This window comes from Jaculus jaculus, chromosome 4, assembly GCF_020740685.1.
Source record: "Jaculus jaculus isolate mJacJac1 chromosome 4, mJacJac1.mat.Y.cur, whole genome shotgun sequence".
Lineage (NCBI taxonomy): Eukaryota > Metazoa > Chordata > Mammalia > Rodentia > Dipodidae > Jaculus > Jaculus jaculus.
In genome coordinates, this window is record NC_059105.1 from 4,165,950 (window position 1) to 4,182,912 (window position 16,963).

Sequence of the window (16,963 nt, forward strand, 5' to 3'; positions counted from 1 at the left end):
GGCATGCTCAGAGCGCGCAGGTCCCGGCGGCGGGGGGAGGAGGGAGCGGCCGCCGCCGCCGCCGCCGCCGCGCGCTCGGGCCCGGGCGGAGCCGCGCAGTCCTCCCCGCCGCCCGCGCCGCCCGCGCCCGCAAGTTGCCGCCCGCCGCGCCGCGCCGCGCCGCCTCCTCCAGCCCGCGGCCCCCCGCGCCCACCCGCGGCGGCGACGCTCCCGCCCACACTGACCCCCAGATGTGACAGCGGCGCCGCGGCCCCTCGCACACATCCCCTTGGGCGCGGGCGCGGGCGCGGGCGCGATCCACAGTCTCGCCGGCGTCTCTTCGGCCAAACCCCACGGCTGGAAGATGTGGCAGCCGGCCACCGAGCGCTTGCAGGTAGGGGGCACCGAGGAGGGAGGCCGGCCGGGGGTCAGCCTGGAGGAGGAGGAGGAGGAGGAGGACAGGAGGTGTCTGGCTGCAAGAGCCAAGGTGGTGTTTCTGCCCACTCGCAAGAATTTACCTCCCCTCCCCACACACACAAAAAGATCATAGAACATGCACGGATGGGAACTGGGTCCTGGGGCGCTTAACCCAGAGCCCGGACACCCAGGGAGGGCCAGGGAGTGATCAAATTGATAAATGCACTGTTTCAAGCATTGCAACTTTTGGCTTGGAGGCGTTCGTGCGCGTGTTGGTACAAATAACGCTGGACTTTCTGAATCGCATTGTGCATAGCATTTCACTGACACAGTTTGCTGGTGTGGGGTTAGAATATCTGAATCCAGACCACCACACCCCGCCCCGTTTTTGTTTTTTTTTAAACAAATGATTTGTGAAGGCATCCATTTGCCAGTATAATTTGGAAACGACAAGCTTGATTTGGCTTGGTCGTGGTATTCTACTTATTTTATTTTCCCCTTATTCACTGGCCTGCCTCTCTGTCTTCATCTTCCCTGACTCCAAAGAACCCCCAGATACTTGAAAGTCAAAAGTTAATGTCACCCTGGGAAGGTAATGTCCCAGGTCATCCCACCCAAAGTGTTTTTCAATGCTTGCTACTCCCTGAAATGTCACGCTGCTTCTGATGTGGATGCTGCAGTCAGGGAGTTGGGGACAAGGGTAGCCAGAGAAAAAGACGCAATTTCCCCATAGACTTCCTCGGTGGCCTGTCAGGCCTTGGGAAGCCCTGGCTGGTGGGTTCCATGACTGCGCCTTGCTCACAGGCACTCTCCAGGGGACGACTTTCCCTGCACTCACTCCTGCAGCTAAACTTTGGGCAGACTCAGAGACACACTAGTGTACAGCAAACTTCGAAGGCGTGTTCGGCAGGGTTGGAGGCTGAGCGTGCCTGGGGACTTGGGACCGTGAGGCCAGGAGCCTACCTGGCTGCCTTGGGAGGTTTCTCAATAGGCAAGCCTCAGACCCAGAGCTTCCCTCTCTGATGCTGGGCGAAGCCAGCTTTGCAGACCAACCTTCATCCTGTGGCTTAACCTGCAGGGGGCATTGCATTGAATATAAGCAGATTCCTCCCTCCACAATCATCCACTGGTTCCTTTCCAAATCTCCCCAGGGCTGCAAATGTGGGGTGGGGGAGAGTGTTCACTTTTGCAGAACTTGAGATGCCAGAGCAGCTCCTGGGAGTCTCAAACAGATCAAACAAACAAACAAACCTGTAGCTAGCTTTGGACATGAAGAGTGGAACCCAGCCTCCTGGCCCTCTCCCTGTCTTATTAGAGAAAACCAGCAAGCCCCAGGGGTGATTGGCACGAGGTAATGCAAGCGTATTTTGGCAGTGGCAGCAGATGTCAGCGCTGCATTCGGATTTCTTCTCTAGCTCAAGACCCAAATTCAGTTCCAAAGAAGTTAAATGACAGAGGAGATGAGGTGGCCGTTCACCTGCGAGTGTTGAAAGCAGAGCTTGGGCACCCTTTCCATCCTTCCAGAGACGTGACCACAGTCCCTTGCGGTGGTGTTTACCGCCCGGTGCTCTGCTTCTGAAGAGTTTGTAGACTGCTGTTTATTGAACTCATTCCTACTGGCCTCTTTTGCTCTGCTCTGCTCCGTGGCACAGGACCCTGGGCAGGCAAGTGGCCTGGCTCGCTTCCCTGTGGAGTTTGTCCCATGACCGAAACAGGCACTTGTGCATTTTGGCTCCAGCTTGGTTTCTTATAGTTCGGGTTGATCCACGAGTTTGCTGTATGTCATGGTGCCCTGTTGAAATGGCCTGGGCTTTAGGCGAGGGAGCACAGAGCTCATCACTGAGGGAAACCCAGTCACTCCGGGAAGGCACTCATTTAACCCCAGCCCCACTGCCGGCCGGGTCGGTCCTGGATCATCAGTGAGCCCACTTCTCTCTGAAGCTTTGAGATTCTAAACGTAAGCAGAATTGTTCATACACACAGATTCTTCCCAAACAGGAGCTGGGCTCCTTTTGAAGACGTAGTACTTGTATGTTTTTACTTCTGTAGGAGGGAGCTCCTGAGGGCGAGGTGGGGAGAGAGCTGTTTGTAACAACATATGTGTATTTCTTGTGATTATCTTTGTCACATCTCTGCCATCTGGGACATTTTTTTTCATCCCTCTTTGGCCCCCAAGGCATGATCATACAAAATGTTCTCATGAGGAGGTATGCTTCCAGGTCCAGATAGCAAGGCCATGAGCATGACACTGAATGGTGTTGGACGGAGAAGTAGACGCTGAGCCCTGCTCTTCAGCAAAGTCTGCTCTCCTTTCATAAATATTGTTTAATCATGTTGTATAAACTCATTCATATTTCTCTCATTAATTTTCAATAGAAACATTCTAACAGAGATGAGCTGAAAAATGCTTCACGGAAGTGTCTCCAGAGCTTCCTAAGAGGACCAAGTCAATCAACTGACTGTAGAAATACCTAGAAATAATAAAGGCATAAGAAGCCAAGAATTGTGTCCTTATTTTATCAGTTCCTATAAAAAGACGCACACTGAAAGCTCCAAAGGCCTGGGCTGGGGCCCAGCTTTGCTGAGACTAGACAGTCGTCTTCTGACTAATTGTCTTTCCGGTGAATGTGACAAGGGTAGGAAATCTCTGATCAGCTTGGACTCTTAGTATCATGAATCATTATCTGTTTGCCCCCCACCTCCCAAAAACCCTTGCTGCCAATATTTGCTGATTTGAAATGTAGTTATTTGCCCCAATCCAGTCCAGGCAAAGGGACCTGCTGCCCAGGGCAGGCCTGAGCTGGGTCATTCCTCATTCAGTCACAAGAACTGTGGCCACCTCATCTGCTCCCTTGAATGTTAAAACTCCTGTTGCGTCCCACTCAAGCTCTTCTGGGCTCTTCTGCTGGTGAAAATGATCATAGGTTCAAAAGGGACACGAAGACTTAAACCGCCCTCCTGGCTTCCCAAGGTGTGAGCATGGAGCCTTTCCCTCTTCACTTTCTCCTCTACACCGTTGATTTTTATTTTTTAATCTCATAGAGGCTTGGGAGACTCATACATTTTTAAAGAGGCAGATTTGAAACAGGCTCTTTTCAGACCAGTAAAGGGGAATTTTCAATAGAAAAAGGTTAAGTATTATTATTTTTTTCAAACAGAGAAGAGATTATATTTAGTCCTGATATTTCAAAATTTGCCTAGATTACCCAGTTGACTTAATGACTGTGTTTGGTGGATCCCTTGAGAGCACAAGCCCAAGCACGGGTGACTTAAACACAGGATTGTGCATCTCCCGGAGTGAATGTCTTGGGCATTCTTGTCCCTGACATGCTTTTCCTTTAGGGAAGGAGAGTAGGACACAGGTGACATAAGACTGGGCTCAAGACAAAGGAAGCCAACACATCCTTAGGGATGTGGTCATTAAGAGGGTAGAGTAGAACATAGTCATAGAGTTGTATGGGAGACAAGCCCTAGAAAATGCTAATTATACGACTGTATCTACTATTTTCTTATGAGGTGTGCTATCAAAGTTGTAATTTACCCATTTGCTTGTCTTTCTTCAGATTATAATTCTTCCATCCCATATTTCATCCTTGAAGGCGGATTTTCATTTGTCATCCATGACTCTGCCCCATCTTCCTTTTTCACTTTATTTTGCCCAGTAGGCATATATGGGTACTTCCAAAAGATGGTGAAGTGAGGAAGCATGGGAAAAGACCTTTCTTTTGGGGTTCCTGTTCAGCTTTTGGCCATAAGGGAGTTGATGTTTGTATTACTTACTTTCCTTGTTGTGGCAAAAATATTTGATAGAAGCAGCTTAAGGGAGGAAGGATTTATTTTGACTCATGGTGTGAGGGATGCATTCCATCATGGAAGACGTGTTGGCAGATAGCTCCATGATGGGAGGCACACAGAGACGGGACTCCTCACCTCCTCACATCTTAGGTGAGCAAGAAGCAGAGAGAGGACAGGAAGTGGAGCCACAATATAGACCTTAAGACCCTTTGCCCAGAAACTCCCTTCTTCTAGCTAGGCCCCACCTCACAGCAACACAGCACCGTCGGCTGGGGACCACGTATTCAAACAGGCGGGGGACATCTCCCATCTGAATCATTCCAGAATTCTTCACTAAGTGTTAGTTGAGGAATGTGGAGTGGGAGAACACATCTTTCCCTAGGACGGCCTCGATTTGGCTCTGCCCTTCACATCTGGCATATCTTGACTTGATTCACAGTGGATCATTCCAGATCAACTTCTCTATTATTCTACCAATTTGTCTCCTGAGAAGCGAGACTAAAGAACACTCTAACACACCAGCTAGAGACCATTAGGTCTGGCTTATCAGGCAGACTGGAACCGTGGGCAAGCCAGACACTTTCCCAGGCACACCAAATTGATCACAGCAACTAAGAAAGTGGATGGGAAGGTAATTGTAGCCTGCTTTTATGGGGCATGTGCTCTGTGTGCAGAAGTATGCTGAGTTTTCGCTGAATTATGTAGCTCATTTATTTTGCATAACCATTTCAATTTGCACTTTATAGATAAAGAAACCAGGCACCAGAGAGTTGAAATGATTTGCCCATGGTCAGACAGCAAGAAATGAGCTGAGCCGGAGTTTAATTTGGGTGGTTTGGTGTCTAGTCTCACTTTCCAGCTATGTCTTTGTTGGGAGGAAAGGTGAGACAAAGTATGGTGCTGTGCACATGTGTTTGCTGAGGTTATGGACACAGATGGTGCTTAGAGAAGCTATTGCTTTTATCACATTTCTCCTATCTACTCACACATGGGGTGTGCACATGCATATATGTGTTCTATGTGTGTGCATGTGCATGCGTGCACAGGTGTGTTTTGAGGGATTATCATAGCTTTACACCTGTGAGGCAAGTGCTTCACCATTAAGCTACATCCCCAGTCCTTTATTTTTGCTTTTTCTTTTGAGATATAGTTGAATCAAGTTGCCTGGATGGACTCATGATCCTCCTGCTTCAGCCTCTCCTCTCGAAGATGCTCCGTTTTCCCCACCAAATTTATTTTAGAGTTACTGCTTGTTCTTTCTTTCTTTCTTTCTTTCTTTCTTTCTTTCTTTCTTTCTTTCTTTCTTTCTTTCTTTCTTTCTTTCTCTCTCACTCTGTCTGTCTGTCTCTTACAGTTGAGTACTGGTCTCTGTGTCATGAAGTAGACTTGGAGCTATCATTAACTCCTTTCTGTCAGAGTTAGAAAGCTGGTTTGTATCTCTGACTTTCTGTAAGTTACTCAGCAAAATCCCCACCAAGTATTTGCCAAACACAAGCATTATAAAACTCGCTACTCACTGGCTGGCTGTTGCCTAATGGCTGTTTGTTATTGACTGTTCTGGGGACTCTTTCAGTCAGTGTTGGGCAACTTTTGTGTTTTGTTTGATGTTCCAGATTAGCTCTCTCCTCCCTGCCCTGCACACTGATCCGTCACTTAGCCCTGGGAGGACTGGTGGGGTCGGCCTACAGCTCTGAAGACACCAGGGATTAGGCTATCTTCTACAAGACTCCTGCTTGAGCCCCTGAATAGCAGTGGGCCAGGGGCTCGTTAGTGGTCAGCACATCAAACTGGTTCAGAAGCATTCAATGACTATAGTGTGCTCCTTCTTCCCCAGGGGCACCAGACTAAATACAGGCTTTCTAGAAGTGGGCAAGAAGAAATAGTTGAGATGTTTGTCCACAGACTTCCTTCATGTCAGTGGAATCCGTTTACTATCATTTTTTTGTTAACTGAGAAACAAGTTTTGATCCCAGTGTAGCTGCTAATTAATGATAAAGCCCCACAGTGTATTTGTAGGTCCAACCGCTCAGCCCAAGGACTGGGGAAGGTGAAGGCACCCAGTTGCTCTGCACTTTTGGCACTTCTCAATGTGCCCAGTGTCTCAGCCAGCTCGACTACTGGATTGATACGAGGCAGGGTCCCTCAGGCGGCCAAGGTCTCCTCTACTCTTTTTATTTGAACTGAGGTCTCACTTTGTAAAGAAACAAACCGGTAATGACCTTATTTTTTAAGCCAGTTCTTTCCTGAATCAGGAATCATTTGGCTAAAAACAAACAAACAAAAAAACCTCAGTTTCTTACTAGCAGTTTAGTGCAGTTTTCTAACTCCTCTGAGCTTTGTGTCTCCTGTCTACAGTGGAAGCATTCACTTTGTGGAGGTTTTTGGTGTACAGTGTGTGCTCGCTGGAGCGGGCGTGCTTGCTGAGGTCGTTACTTTTGATTGAAGGTATGTCTGAGCTCTGGTGTCTTCTCCCACTCATCTTTTAAATTTTTTAAAGTTATGTTTGTGTATCTATGTCTATGTGTGGCTGTTCACAATGCATTTGTACATGAATGTGTGCGTGCCATAGTGCATGTGTGGAAGGCTGAGTGCGACCTTGGGGTGTTTGTCATTTCCCTGTACCCTGCTTGAGAAAAGGCCTACTTTATTTTGGCCTCTGCTTAACATGTGCTCGTCTAGGCCAGCTGACCTGTGAGCTTCTGGCTCACCTGGCTCCACCTCACGTTGCCATAGGTGAGTTGGGACCACAGGTACAGGTGATACCTTGTATCTGGCTTGATGTGTGTGCTAGGTAATCCAACTTGGACTGTCAGACTTGTGATCAAGCACTTTTATCCTCTGAGACATCATCCAGACCTTAAATATTATAATTGGCAAGTTTCACACACGTATATAATGTATTTTTATAATAACCACTCTTACCACCTTCTCTCGACCACTCTCCCTATCTCTCTTCCACTGAACCCCTTCTTCTTCCCAATTAGGGTTCCCTCTATGTTTTTCTACTTTGATGTCTCTTTTTCTTGTGTATATGTGTGGCCCATTGAGTTGAATAAATTACCTGCATGAGCCTAGGTGGGGATTACTTACCAGAACACATGCGACAGTACCAGTGGCCCTTCCATCCATCTTTATTGAACATATACCAAACACCTTATAGCGTGAAGGTGGGAGAAAAGAAGGACAGCATTTTACACTTAGAGAACCTAGTTAAGTCCCTCAGTGTTCCAAATTAGGTTTAATGTCATGTTTTCTGGTGTGAACACAGCCTTTACTGTTTCAAACTCCAAGTCCTTCAGTTCCCTACATCAGAAACCAAGTGATGCTTATGGATTCAGCCAGTGCTTGTGTTGTTGCCCTTGGCAAAGCTCTTTTGAATTATCTGTCTGATGGGGAAACTTGACTCACTGCATGGAATTACCTTCACAGCTGGGGGAGGCGTGTGGAGTGCAGGAGGTTCAGCGTTCAGGTTTGTCACTCATAAACACATCTGGAAGTGAAGGTGGGCCTTGGAGTTGTGTTGACGCTGGGGAGACACACATCTTGTGGCCTTGACTACTTGAATCCCCGTCTTGAGGGAGTCTGGTTGTGAACATCCTGAATGCAGGTCTGTATTGAGATTCCTGCTAGGTGATGGTCTGGGTTCACGTGAAGGGTTCTCCTTTTCATGTCAGATATCGCCCAGGAAATCATGATGAAGGAGATGCTCAGGAAGTTGTGTGGGTTGAGAGTACACTGCTCCAAGACAAGAGTTCAGCTAATTAAAACATTCTAAAAGCCACTGGATGCACAGTTGTTTCCAGTGATTCACAGCAGGAAGGTCCCTGTCCTGGGGATGTTGATACTCAAAAAGGCAGAGTTTAGAAGGGGCTGTGGTCAGGGTCTTTCTATTTCAGAGTTGCTCACTAATTAACTAAGAGGCTGGGAAAATGGCTCGGAGGATAATGCACTTGCCAGGTAAGCATGGGACCAGAGTTCAGATCCCCAGCATCTACATAAATGTGGGGTAGACACAAGCCTGCTTATAAGAGCAACATTGAGACAGGGAGGGGTCCCTTGGCAAGTTGGCTAGCTAGACCAGCAGAATCAATGGGCTCTGAGTTCAAGTGAGAGACTCTGCCTCAGTAAAAATAAATGATTATAATAATAATAGGGGCTGGATAGATGGCTTAGTAGTTAAGCACTTGTCTGTGAAGCCTAAGGCAACTGGCTTGAGGCTTAACTCCCCAGGACCTACGCAAGCCATATGCACAAGTTGGTGCATGCATCTGGAGTTTGTTTGCAGTGGCTAGAGCCCTGGCACGCCCATTCTCTCTCTGCCTCTTTTTCTTTCTGTCTGTCACTCTGAAATAAATAAATAAAATTTGCCATGTGGTTTATTTGTGATACTTCCTTTTGCTGCCAGGCTAAATTAATGGAAAAAATGCAGAAATATGAGAAGTAAGTATCAATGTTATTATTGATAATGAGAACTAATGGTAACAGCAGCCAGTGTTTTACTTAATACCTACTATGTTCTTAGTACTGCCTTACCCTCCCAGCAGAGGAAGAGCTGGAATTCTGTCTTGCTGGCTGCAGAGCTGGCACTCCAAACACAAAGCTTCATGTCCTCCAGCAGATACTGTGCTTTATATGGAAAGTAGATTTAATCCCTAAGAAAATTCTAAGGGTCAGAGATATTTCCTCCTTAATACAGTGATGGAATGGATGGGCAGAGGCCATAGGTAGCTTTTGTTTGATTCCATTAACTACCCTCAGGCCCACAGCCTTTTCCTTTGCTAACAGAGCCCGAAATTTATCAGGAAGGATGGTCTGGCCATGTCTATTGCATCATACTTGGCCCAGGACTGTCACATATCAAGTTTTAACCATGGTGATACAAGAGAATATCTACCAGGGATGGCTTACCTTTTAGAGTAAGAACTGATCTGTTTTTGCATGTATATGTATGCGTGTGGTGTATATGTTATGTAGAGAGAGAGAGAGAGAGAGAGAGAGAGAGAGAGAGAGAGAGAGAGAGAGAATGGATGCATCAGGGCCTCCAGCCACTGCAAATGAGCTCCAGATGCATGCACCAACTTGTGCATCTGGCTTACATGGGTCCTGGGGAATTGAGCCACAAACCAGGAGCCTTAGGCTTCACAGGAAAGTGCTTAACCGCTAAGCCATCTCTCCAACCCCTGTAATTATTATTTATTGTTACTGAGGTAGGGTCTCTCACTTGAACTCAGATCAGAGCTCATTGATTCTGCTGGTCTAGCTAGCCAACTTGCCCAAGGACCCCTCCCTGTCTCAATGTTGCGCTTATAAGCAAACTCATGTCTACCCCACATTTATGTAGATGCTGGGGATCTGAACTCTGGTCCTCAGGTTTACCTGGCAAGTACATTATCCACTGAGCCATTTTCCCAGCCTCCCAAATGAAGCGTCTTGAGAAATAGCCTTTCTCCCTTTTCTCTCTTCTTTATGCCATAAGCACAATATGATATTTGATATTGTCACAACCAAAGCGTGATTCTGAAACAACAAAAGATGAGGCTAAAAACCCAGTCTGCTAAGGAGGCTGGATTGGCATTCATCAATGGTTCTTCCAAATCAAAACTTTTACTGTGAACACTGCCTTATTGGAAATTTGCTCGAGCATGCATGCTAAATTTTGTTTATTATTTATAACTTTTATAGTTTATATCTTTGGCACAGCTACCATGGAACCAAAATTCAAGTTCACAGTTAAGTCTCCATATCTTACTCATTGTTGTGGGTTCGATTATGTCTTCCCCAAAAATATATTGAAATCTTCACCCCTCTTAACCCCTGGCACCTGTGAGTGTGACATTATTTGGAAATATAAATGCACAGATGTCATCAATTGAAGATGAGATCATAATGATAAGCACAAGCCTGGAGCCAATGACAGGTGTCATTATAAGGAGAGGTTTGAAGACATGGGAGAGACAGAAGAAGGTCACATGAAGGTGGAGATAGAGGCTGGAGTTATGCAGCTGTTAGCCAAGGAATGCCAATGTTCACTGGAAAAATACCAGAAGGTAGACAAGTCCAGGAAGTATTTTTCCCTAAACCCTTGAATGGAGCATGGTCAGGCAACAACTTGGACCTTAATCCTCCCAAACCATGAAGGATATAGTCCTGTTGTTTTAAGCTACCCAGTCATGGCGATCTGTCACTGTAGCCTTTGGAAGCAAGTTTCCCAATGAGACCTGGTCACCCTCTCACTGTTGGTTGAGACCACTGCTGCCAGTTTGCCTGTCCTAGATTTTATGTCCTGCAGGGAAAATGTTCATCTATTTATGCAAATAAGTACACATTTACTTTAGATTTTAAAGTAGTGAAAACAAGGCTTTGGTGAAATATGAAAAATGTGCTTCCATCTGAAAACAGTTGATTTTTGTATCAGAGATGTGTCTGATGGTTGTTTTGAGGAGGTTCTCACCAAAATGACGCCCAATACACCAAGCCCAAGGAAAGACTAGGATTTAGGATTTTGTCTTCAATCTTGGTAGCCCAGGGTAGCACTCCCATGAACTTTACCCCTTCCAGACTAGGAAAATGTGTTCATGAAGGAATGAATACATTTAAATTTGGTCTCCAGAACACCCTGGTTGTATTGTCAGACAGGCTATATATGGTCCCATATTCAGTTTTTGTGTTAGATTATCCAGCCACTATGTCAGTTAAGATAAGGAACCAATTCTTGTTTTGGAGCTCAAGTTTAGGACAAAAATAAACCATCCCTAGGAATAATTCATCACTGGGCAAGCTCAGTCATTAGGTGTAGTAGCCATTAGGGACACAGCCATCATCTTCCAACTCAAGGAATGAGGGGATGAGGTGACAGGTAAGGGATAAGAGGCAAGGGGTGATGAGTGAGGGGTAAGGGGATGAGGGCAAGGTCTCTGCATTGCTCCTGAACTTTCACTTCAGCCTCTGTTTCTTCATAGGCTGGCATTTAGCTATAAATGCTGTCTGGCTTTTCATTTTCCTCTTCAGAGGTGGAGCCTGCCTATGTGCCTAGGAAAGGGAGGGGTGGAGGGCCACCAGGAGCAAGGGCTCTGCATTGCCACCCTCCTTCCACTGATGTTTTTCATCGTTATAACCAGTTATGAACAAGAAACATCTAAGGGGGGAAAGAGTTATTTCGACTCATGGCTTAAGTTTAGCCCATCATGGAAGCTTGGATTGGCTGTGACCAGTGTAGGAGCAGTTCCCAGCTGTGGTGGTAAGAGCTTGCTCACATCTGAATGGACCAGGGAACACACACACACACACACACACACACACACACACACACACACACACACAGAGAGAGAGAGAGAGAGAGAGAGAGAGAGAGAGAGAGAGAGAGGGGCAGGGAGAGAGATTCTGGGCTCTGGCCTCTAGGACAGTGCCACCCACAGTCAGGATGGGGCTTCTGTCTCTGGAAAAAAGAGCACTCTCAGACATGCTCAGTAGTATGTCTCCTAGATGACTCTAAATCCAGTCAAGCTGACAATGAAGATTAACCATTACTCTCCCTCAGTACTAGGTCTTGTAACAACCCCTTCTCCAGGTAGCTCTCACACTGTGGCTAGAGGCTGAGTAGCGATTCCCAGTTCAACACATGAAGCTGTCTGTGGCTGTGCAGGCCCACTTCCTTCCATTGAGCGCTACCCTGGTATACACTGGTTTAAGTCCCCCGCACTGCAGGAGAGCAGTGCTACCATTCAGTAAACCTCCTCGGGCTGTTCCCTAAACACTGAGCTGCAGGCTTTGGGATGTGGTCCTGTTGACTGCCCTAGTTTGCTCTTGGACTTGAGATATTGGCCACTCTGTGATACATTGGCTAGGATGCCATGACAAGGCACCACAAATCTGGGTAGTTTAAACATCAGAGAAAGAAGAGATCACAGTTCTGGAGGCTGGAAGTCCAAGGTCAAGGTGCCAGAAAGACTGCTTCACCCTGAGGCTGTGAGGGAGAACCTGCTCCCAGTCTCTCTCCAGTGCCGCAGATGGTTGCTAGCCACCTTTGTCCTTCCTTGGCTTGTGGCGGCACAGTTCCAGTCTCCACAGACGCTGTCCCTGTGTGTGATTTGTGTTCAGATTTCCCTTTGTGTAAGTACACCAGTCTCCTTGGATCAGGGGACCATCTTATTCCAGTATGGCATCACCTTAAGTAATGATATGCACAACCTCCCTATTTCTAAATAAGGTCACATTCTAAATTATGAGTTAGGATTTCAATATATGGCATCCCCCCCCCCGCCCCCGCCACTGTGACTGTGTGCGAAACAATCTATAACATTGAGAGTCAGGCTGACTTTTGAGTATCTGCCATACACTGATCTATTTCTTCCTGCTTGGACAACCATTGAAAGCAAAGGCAATGAGAACTTTTTCCCAAGTGGCAGTGCGAATAAGAAATGGAAAGCTACATTTGCTGTGTGTTGTGGCTACTATTTTATACTTGATTAGATTAAAAATCGGATGAGATTAGATGGTTTAGAAGTGTGAAAGGAGTTAATAATCTTGGGCTTTATCCCCAGTCCAAGTTTACTCCCAAAAGAAGGTAAATTCGTATTTGTTTTTCCAATGTGTTTTAAGGTGTTTGTTTTCACTTTATAGTCTTCCCTGGGCACCTTTTCTGGTCTGCACATGTAGCTCCCAACTTATTCCTTTTATTATCTACATGGAATTCTGTAGTGGAGCCAGACTGATTTATTTACTCATTTCTTTGTGAGGGAATATTTGGGTTCTATTCACATTCTTTTGTTTTTCTCATGTAATTAATACTGTTTTAAGATTTTGTGGGACTGAGGAGGTGGCTTAGTATGTACGATGGTAAGTTAAGTCCCCAGGGCCCACATAAAAGCCAGGTGTGGTGACAGGTGTCTGTCATCCCGACACTGGGAAGGTGGAGATAGGAGGATCCCCAGGGCTGGCTAGTTTAGGGGAATTGGTGAGCTCTAGGTTTAACACAAGGCCTTCTCTCAAAAAATAAGGTAGAGGGTTAGAGAGATGGCTTAGCTACTAAAGCATTTACCTGCAAAGCCTAGGGACTTGTGTTTGATTCCCCAGGTCCCACGTAAGCCAAATGCACAGTGACGCAAGTGTGCAATGTCACACATGTGCACAAAGTGGTGCACATGTCTGGAGTTTGGTCGCGGGGTCTGGAGGCCCTGGCACACCAATTCTCTCCCCTTTCTTCTCTCTCTCTCTTGCATACAAAGGCCAGTCTGATGGGCTTGCCTCAAAAAAATAAAAAATAAAGTAAGGTGGAGAGCAAGTGAGGAAGACACCCAGTTCACAAGCTCTGGCCCCCACCCAGACGTAAGTACACACACACTCAAGCACACGTGTGTGCCAACACACGCACGGACACACATCAGTACTCAAAAGAAGAAAAGACAATAACAACAAGAAATGTGTGAGCCAGGTATAGTGGCAAACACCTGTGGAACCAGCATGTGGACGAGTGAGGAGGAGGAGGAGGCTCACTCTGAGGTTCAAGGTCAGTCTGAACTACAAAGGGGCTCGAGTTCTAAAGAAAGCCCAGGCTGTGCAGAGAAACCTTGCCTCTGAAAACAAAGAAGGAAAACAGAAGAAAAGAAAATATTTTGTGCACATTGGGGTGAGCCTTTAGTTGCAGGTTAGTGTGCTTGAGTAGCCCTAGGTTTGAACAGAACTTCAATAGTAACTTGTGAGTATTCATACATGTATGTGGCTACATTTCTTCACATTGAATTTCCAGAGCCAGAAGAGTGGGCTTAAGATGCATGCCTGCTCTGGACCTCTGCAGATAGCTGGCTTTAAAGGCCTGTATTGAAAAGGCTCCTTTTTGACTGGAAGCTTGTGTGACTTTTTAAAAAAATATTTTTATTTGAGAGAGAGAGAGGGAGTGATAGAGAGAAAGAGGCAGATAGAGAGAATAAGTATGCTAGGGCCTTCAGTCATTGCAAATGAACTTCAGACACATGTGCCACCTTGTGCATCTGGCTTTACGTGGGGACTGGGGATCAAACACCAGTTCTCAGACTTTATGGGCAAGTGCCTTACCTGCTGAGCCATCTCTCCAGCCCCTTTGTGACTTTTGGGAAAGGTACAAAGCAGATGGCTCACTGGTGTCTTGGACTTCTTGAGAAGCTGTAAGAAAAGCCCATAGAGAGGGAGGATTATCAACAACAGAAATTTATTTCCTATAGCATTGGATGCTGAATGTCCAAGATCAAGGCCCAGAAAGCATTGTCTGATGAGGGCCCAGTTTTGTGGGTCAAGGAAATGATGCCCTTTGTTGTTGTTTTGCCCCATACAGTGGCAGGGTAGACAAGCCCCCTTGAACCTGCCGGGCAAGGCCACCAAACCCACGCGCGAGGCCTCGGCTCCAGGGACCTCTTCACCTCCGGAAAGGCTTCACCTCCTAACACTGTCAATTCGGGGCTCAGGATGTCGACACACGAACTTTGGAAGGAACATAGACATTTAGCTACTAGGGAAAGTAGCATTTTCAGTAAGCGAGGAAAGAGCAATTGGATATCCATACGCAAAGCAGCAGGAACAGCAGCAGCATAGGCCCGAGCCCCGCGGTTCGCTGGGGAGCCGTCTCGGCCGTACAGCGCTGTGAAAGCTGACCCACGCCACAGCCCTGTTGAGCGCTGTCAGAGCCGCCTTCAGGGAATCACAAGAGTCAGTGCTTTCCTATGAAATCAGCTTCATGTTTGTTAGTTGATCTTGCCTAATTGTGGGCTAATTTTTGTCTTCTGAGCAAGTTTAAGGTAGGCTAGAGTAAGTCATGGAGTTTGCTAGGTCAAGTGTATTCAGTGTGTTGAGAAGATGTTTTCAACTATGCCAGGTTTATTGATGAAAAAGAAAAGCAATCATTGAGTCCTAACCTCATGCCATATATAAAAATTAATCACCAAATGGGTCATAGACCTAAAATGAAACTTAGGAAAACATGGGGACCTCTATGCCTTTGCTTTGTTGGACCTCACATCAGGCTCCCACCCGCTGATGTTTGAATTACTTTGTTGTGCACACCTATGGGGCTAAAGGAGTCTCAGGAAAGTGACCAGCCATTATGGTATGTGCAGGGATATGTAAACATTAATCAAGATAGTGAACACTGCATTACACCCAGATGTTCCTTTACATTAGGCTGAGATTTGATAGAACAATGAACAAAACACCATCAGTAAGGAAAAATAACCTGGACTTTATAAAATTAAACTTTTAATATTTATATTTTTATTATTTTTGTATTATTATATATTATAATAATATAATGTCATATTTATATTTTATTATTTAATATATATATTTTTGTATTTATATTTAAGTTTTGTTCATAGCAGGGGAAATGGCTCGGTGGCAATACTTGCTGCATGAGCACGAGGCTCTGAGGTCTCCTGAGCTCAATTCCCAGGCACCCACGTGGACATGCCACACATGCTGTACCATGTCTTGTGGTGGAGGAGCTTGGTCCGTCGCTGAGGCTTGCTGACAGGAAGAAAAAATGGTGAAAATGGCAGCTCTGGGTTGAATAATGGACTTGAGCTCAAGCTAGCAGATGGATAAGCAAAACGTAGAGGTCACCCAATGTCCTCTGGCCTCAGTATGCATGCACACACATCATATCGTGCAACATACCATATACACTACACACACATGTGTCAAAATTGCTTTTTTACAAACTGTGTTCTTTAGGAGATATGGATACAACAATGAAAAGATAATATCTAGGCTGAGAGAAAATCTGTGCAAATTATGTACGTAACAAAGGACTTGGATCCAAGATACATAAAGACACAAACTGTCAAAACTCAATAATAGGGTAAATACCCCCATCAAAAATGAACCAATTACTTGAACAAAGAACATGCGCAGAAGACAGATAGGCACATGAAAGGATGCTCGATAGCATCAGTCATCAGGGAAATGCAAACCAGAGCCACAGCAATATCACTGTGCGATCCGGGAGCAGCCAGCATGCAAGAGTCTGCTGGGAGGCCACAGCGACACTGGGGAAAGGTAGAGTGATTGCAGATTAGTGTCATCTGAAGATGGGATGGAAGGAGGGATGAGGAAGGGCTTGAGGAAGATGTTCCACATCTTGATTTAGTCATGGTGTCCTGGGTTTATACGTGACTACAGCAATGTTAAATAACATGACTGCTTTTTAAAAATATTTTTAATTTATTTATTTATTTGAGACTAAGAGAAAGAAGCAGAGATAGAGTGAGAAAGAGAGAAAAATAGATGAAGAAAGAATGGGCATGTCAGGGCCTCTAGCCACTGCAAATGAACTCCAGATGCATGTGCCACCTTGTGCATCTGGCTTATGTGGGTTCAGGAGAATCATACCTAGGTCCTTTGGCTTTGCAGGCAAGTGCCTTATTTGCTAAGCCATCTCTTCAGCCCTAGCATGACTATTTTATGTTAATTAAACCTATGTAGGACTTCTTTCAAGTGTGTGTGTGTGTGTGTGTGTGTGTGTGTGTGTGTGTGTGTGTCTCCAATGCTTGATGCTGAAGGCATTCTCAGGGTGCCTTCATTCTTGAGTCCCAATAATTCTCAGCAGCTTTCATTTCCTTTAATTTAGAAATTAAAGTTCTAGCCTGGAATGTAAATAGTGAGCTCTATAAAATTCTCATGAAGTTCTCTTCATTTAAAATGCTTATTCACTTAGTTCATTTTTATTTTTATTTATTTATTTTGAGACACAAAGAGAGAGAGAGAGAGAGAGAGAGAGAGAGAGAGAGAGAGAGAGAGAGAGGGAGAA

General features: G+C 45.8%; 1 protein-coding gene across 2 annotated transcripts in view; it reads left to right on the top strand.

Moving 5' to 3' along the window:
- Pid1 (phosphotyrosine interaction domain containing 1) overlaps window positions 1-16,963 on the top strand; it is a 258,068-nt gene that overhangs the window by 1,442 nt on the left and 239,663 nt on the right. The window contains exon 1 of one of the 2 annotated variants that reach the window (XM_045147430.1): window positions 234-373. The exons of the other annotated variant lie outside the window; for it this stretch is intronic. Coding sequence (XP_045003365.1) covers window positions 344-373 — 30 coding nt within the window. The 5' untranslated portion in view covers window positions 234-343. Of the gene's footprint in view, window positions 1-233; window positions 374-16,963 lie in introns of those variants that run through there. 2 annotated transcript variants of the gene reach the window in all.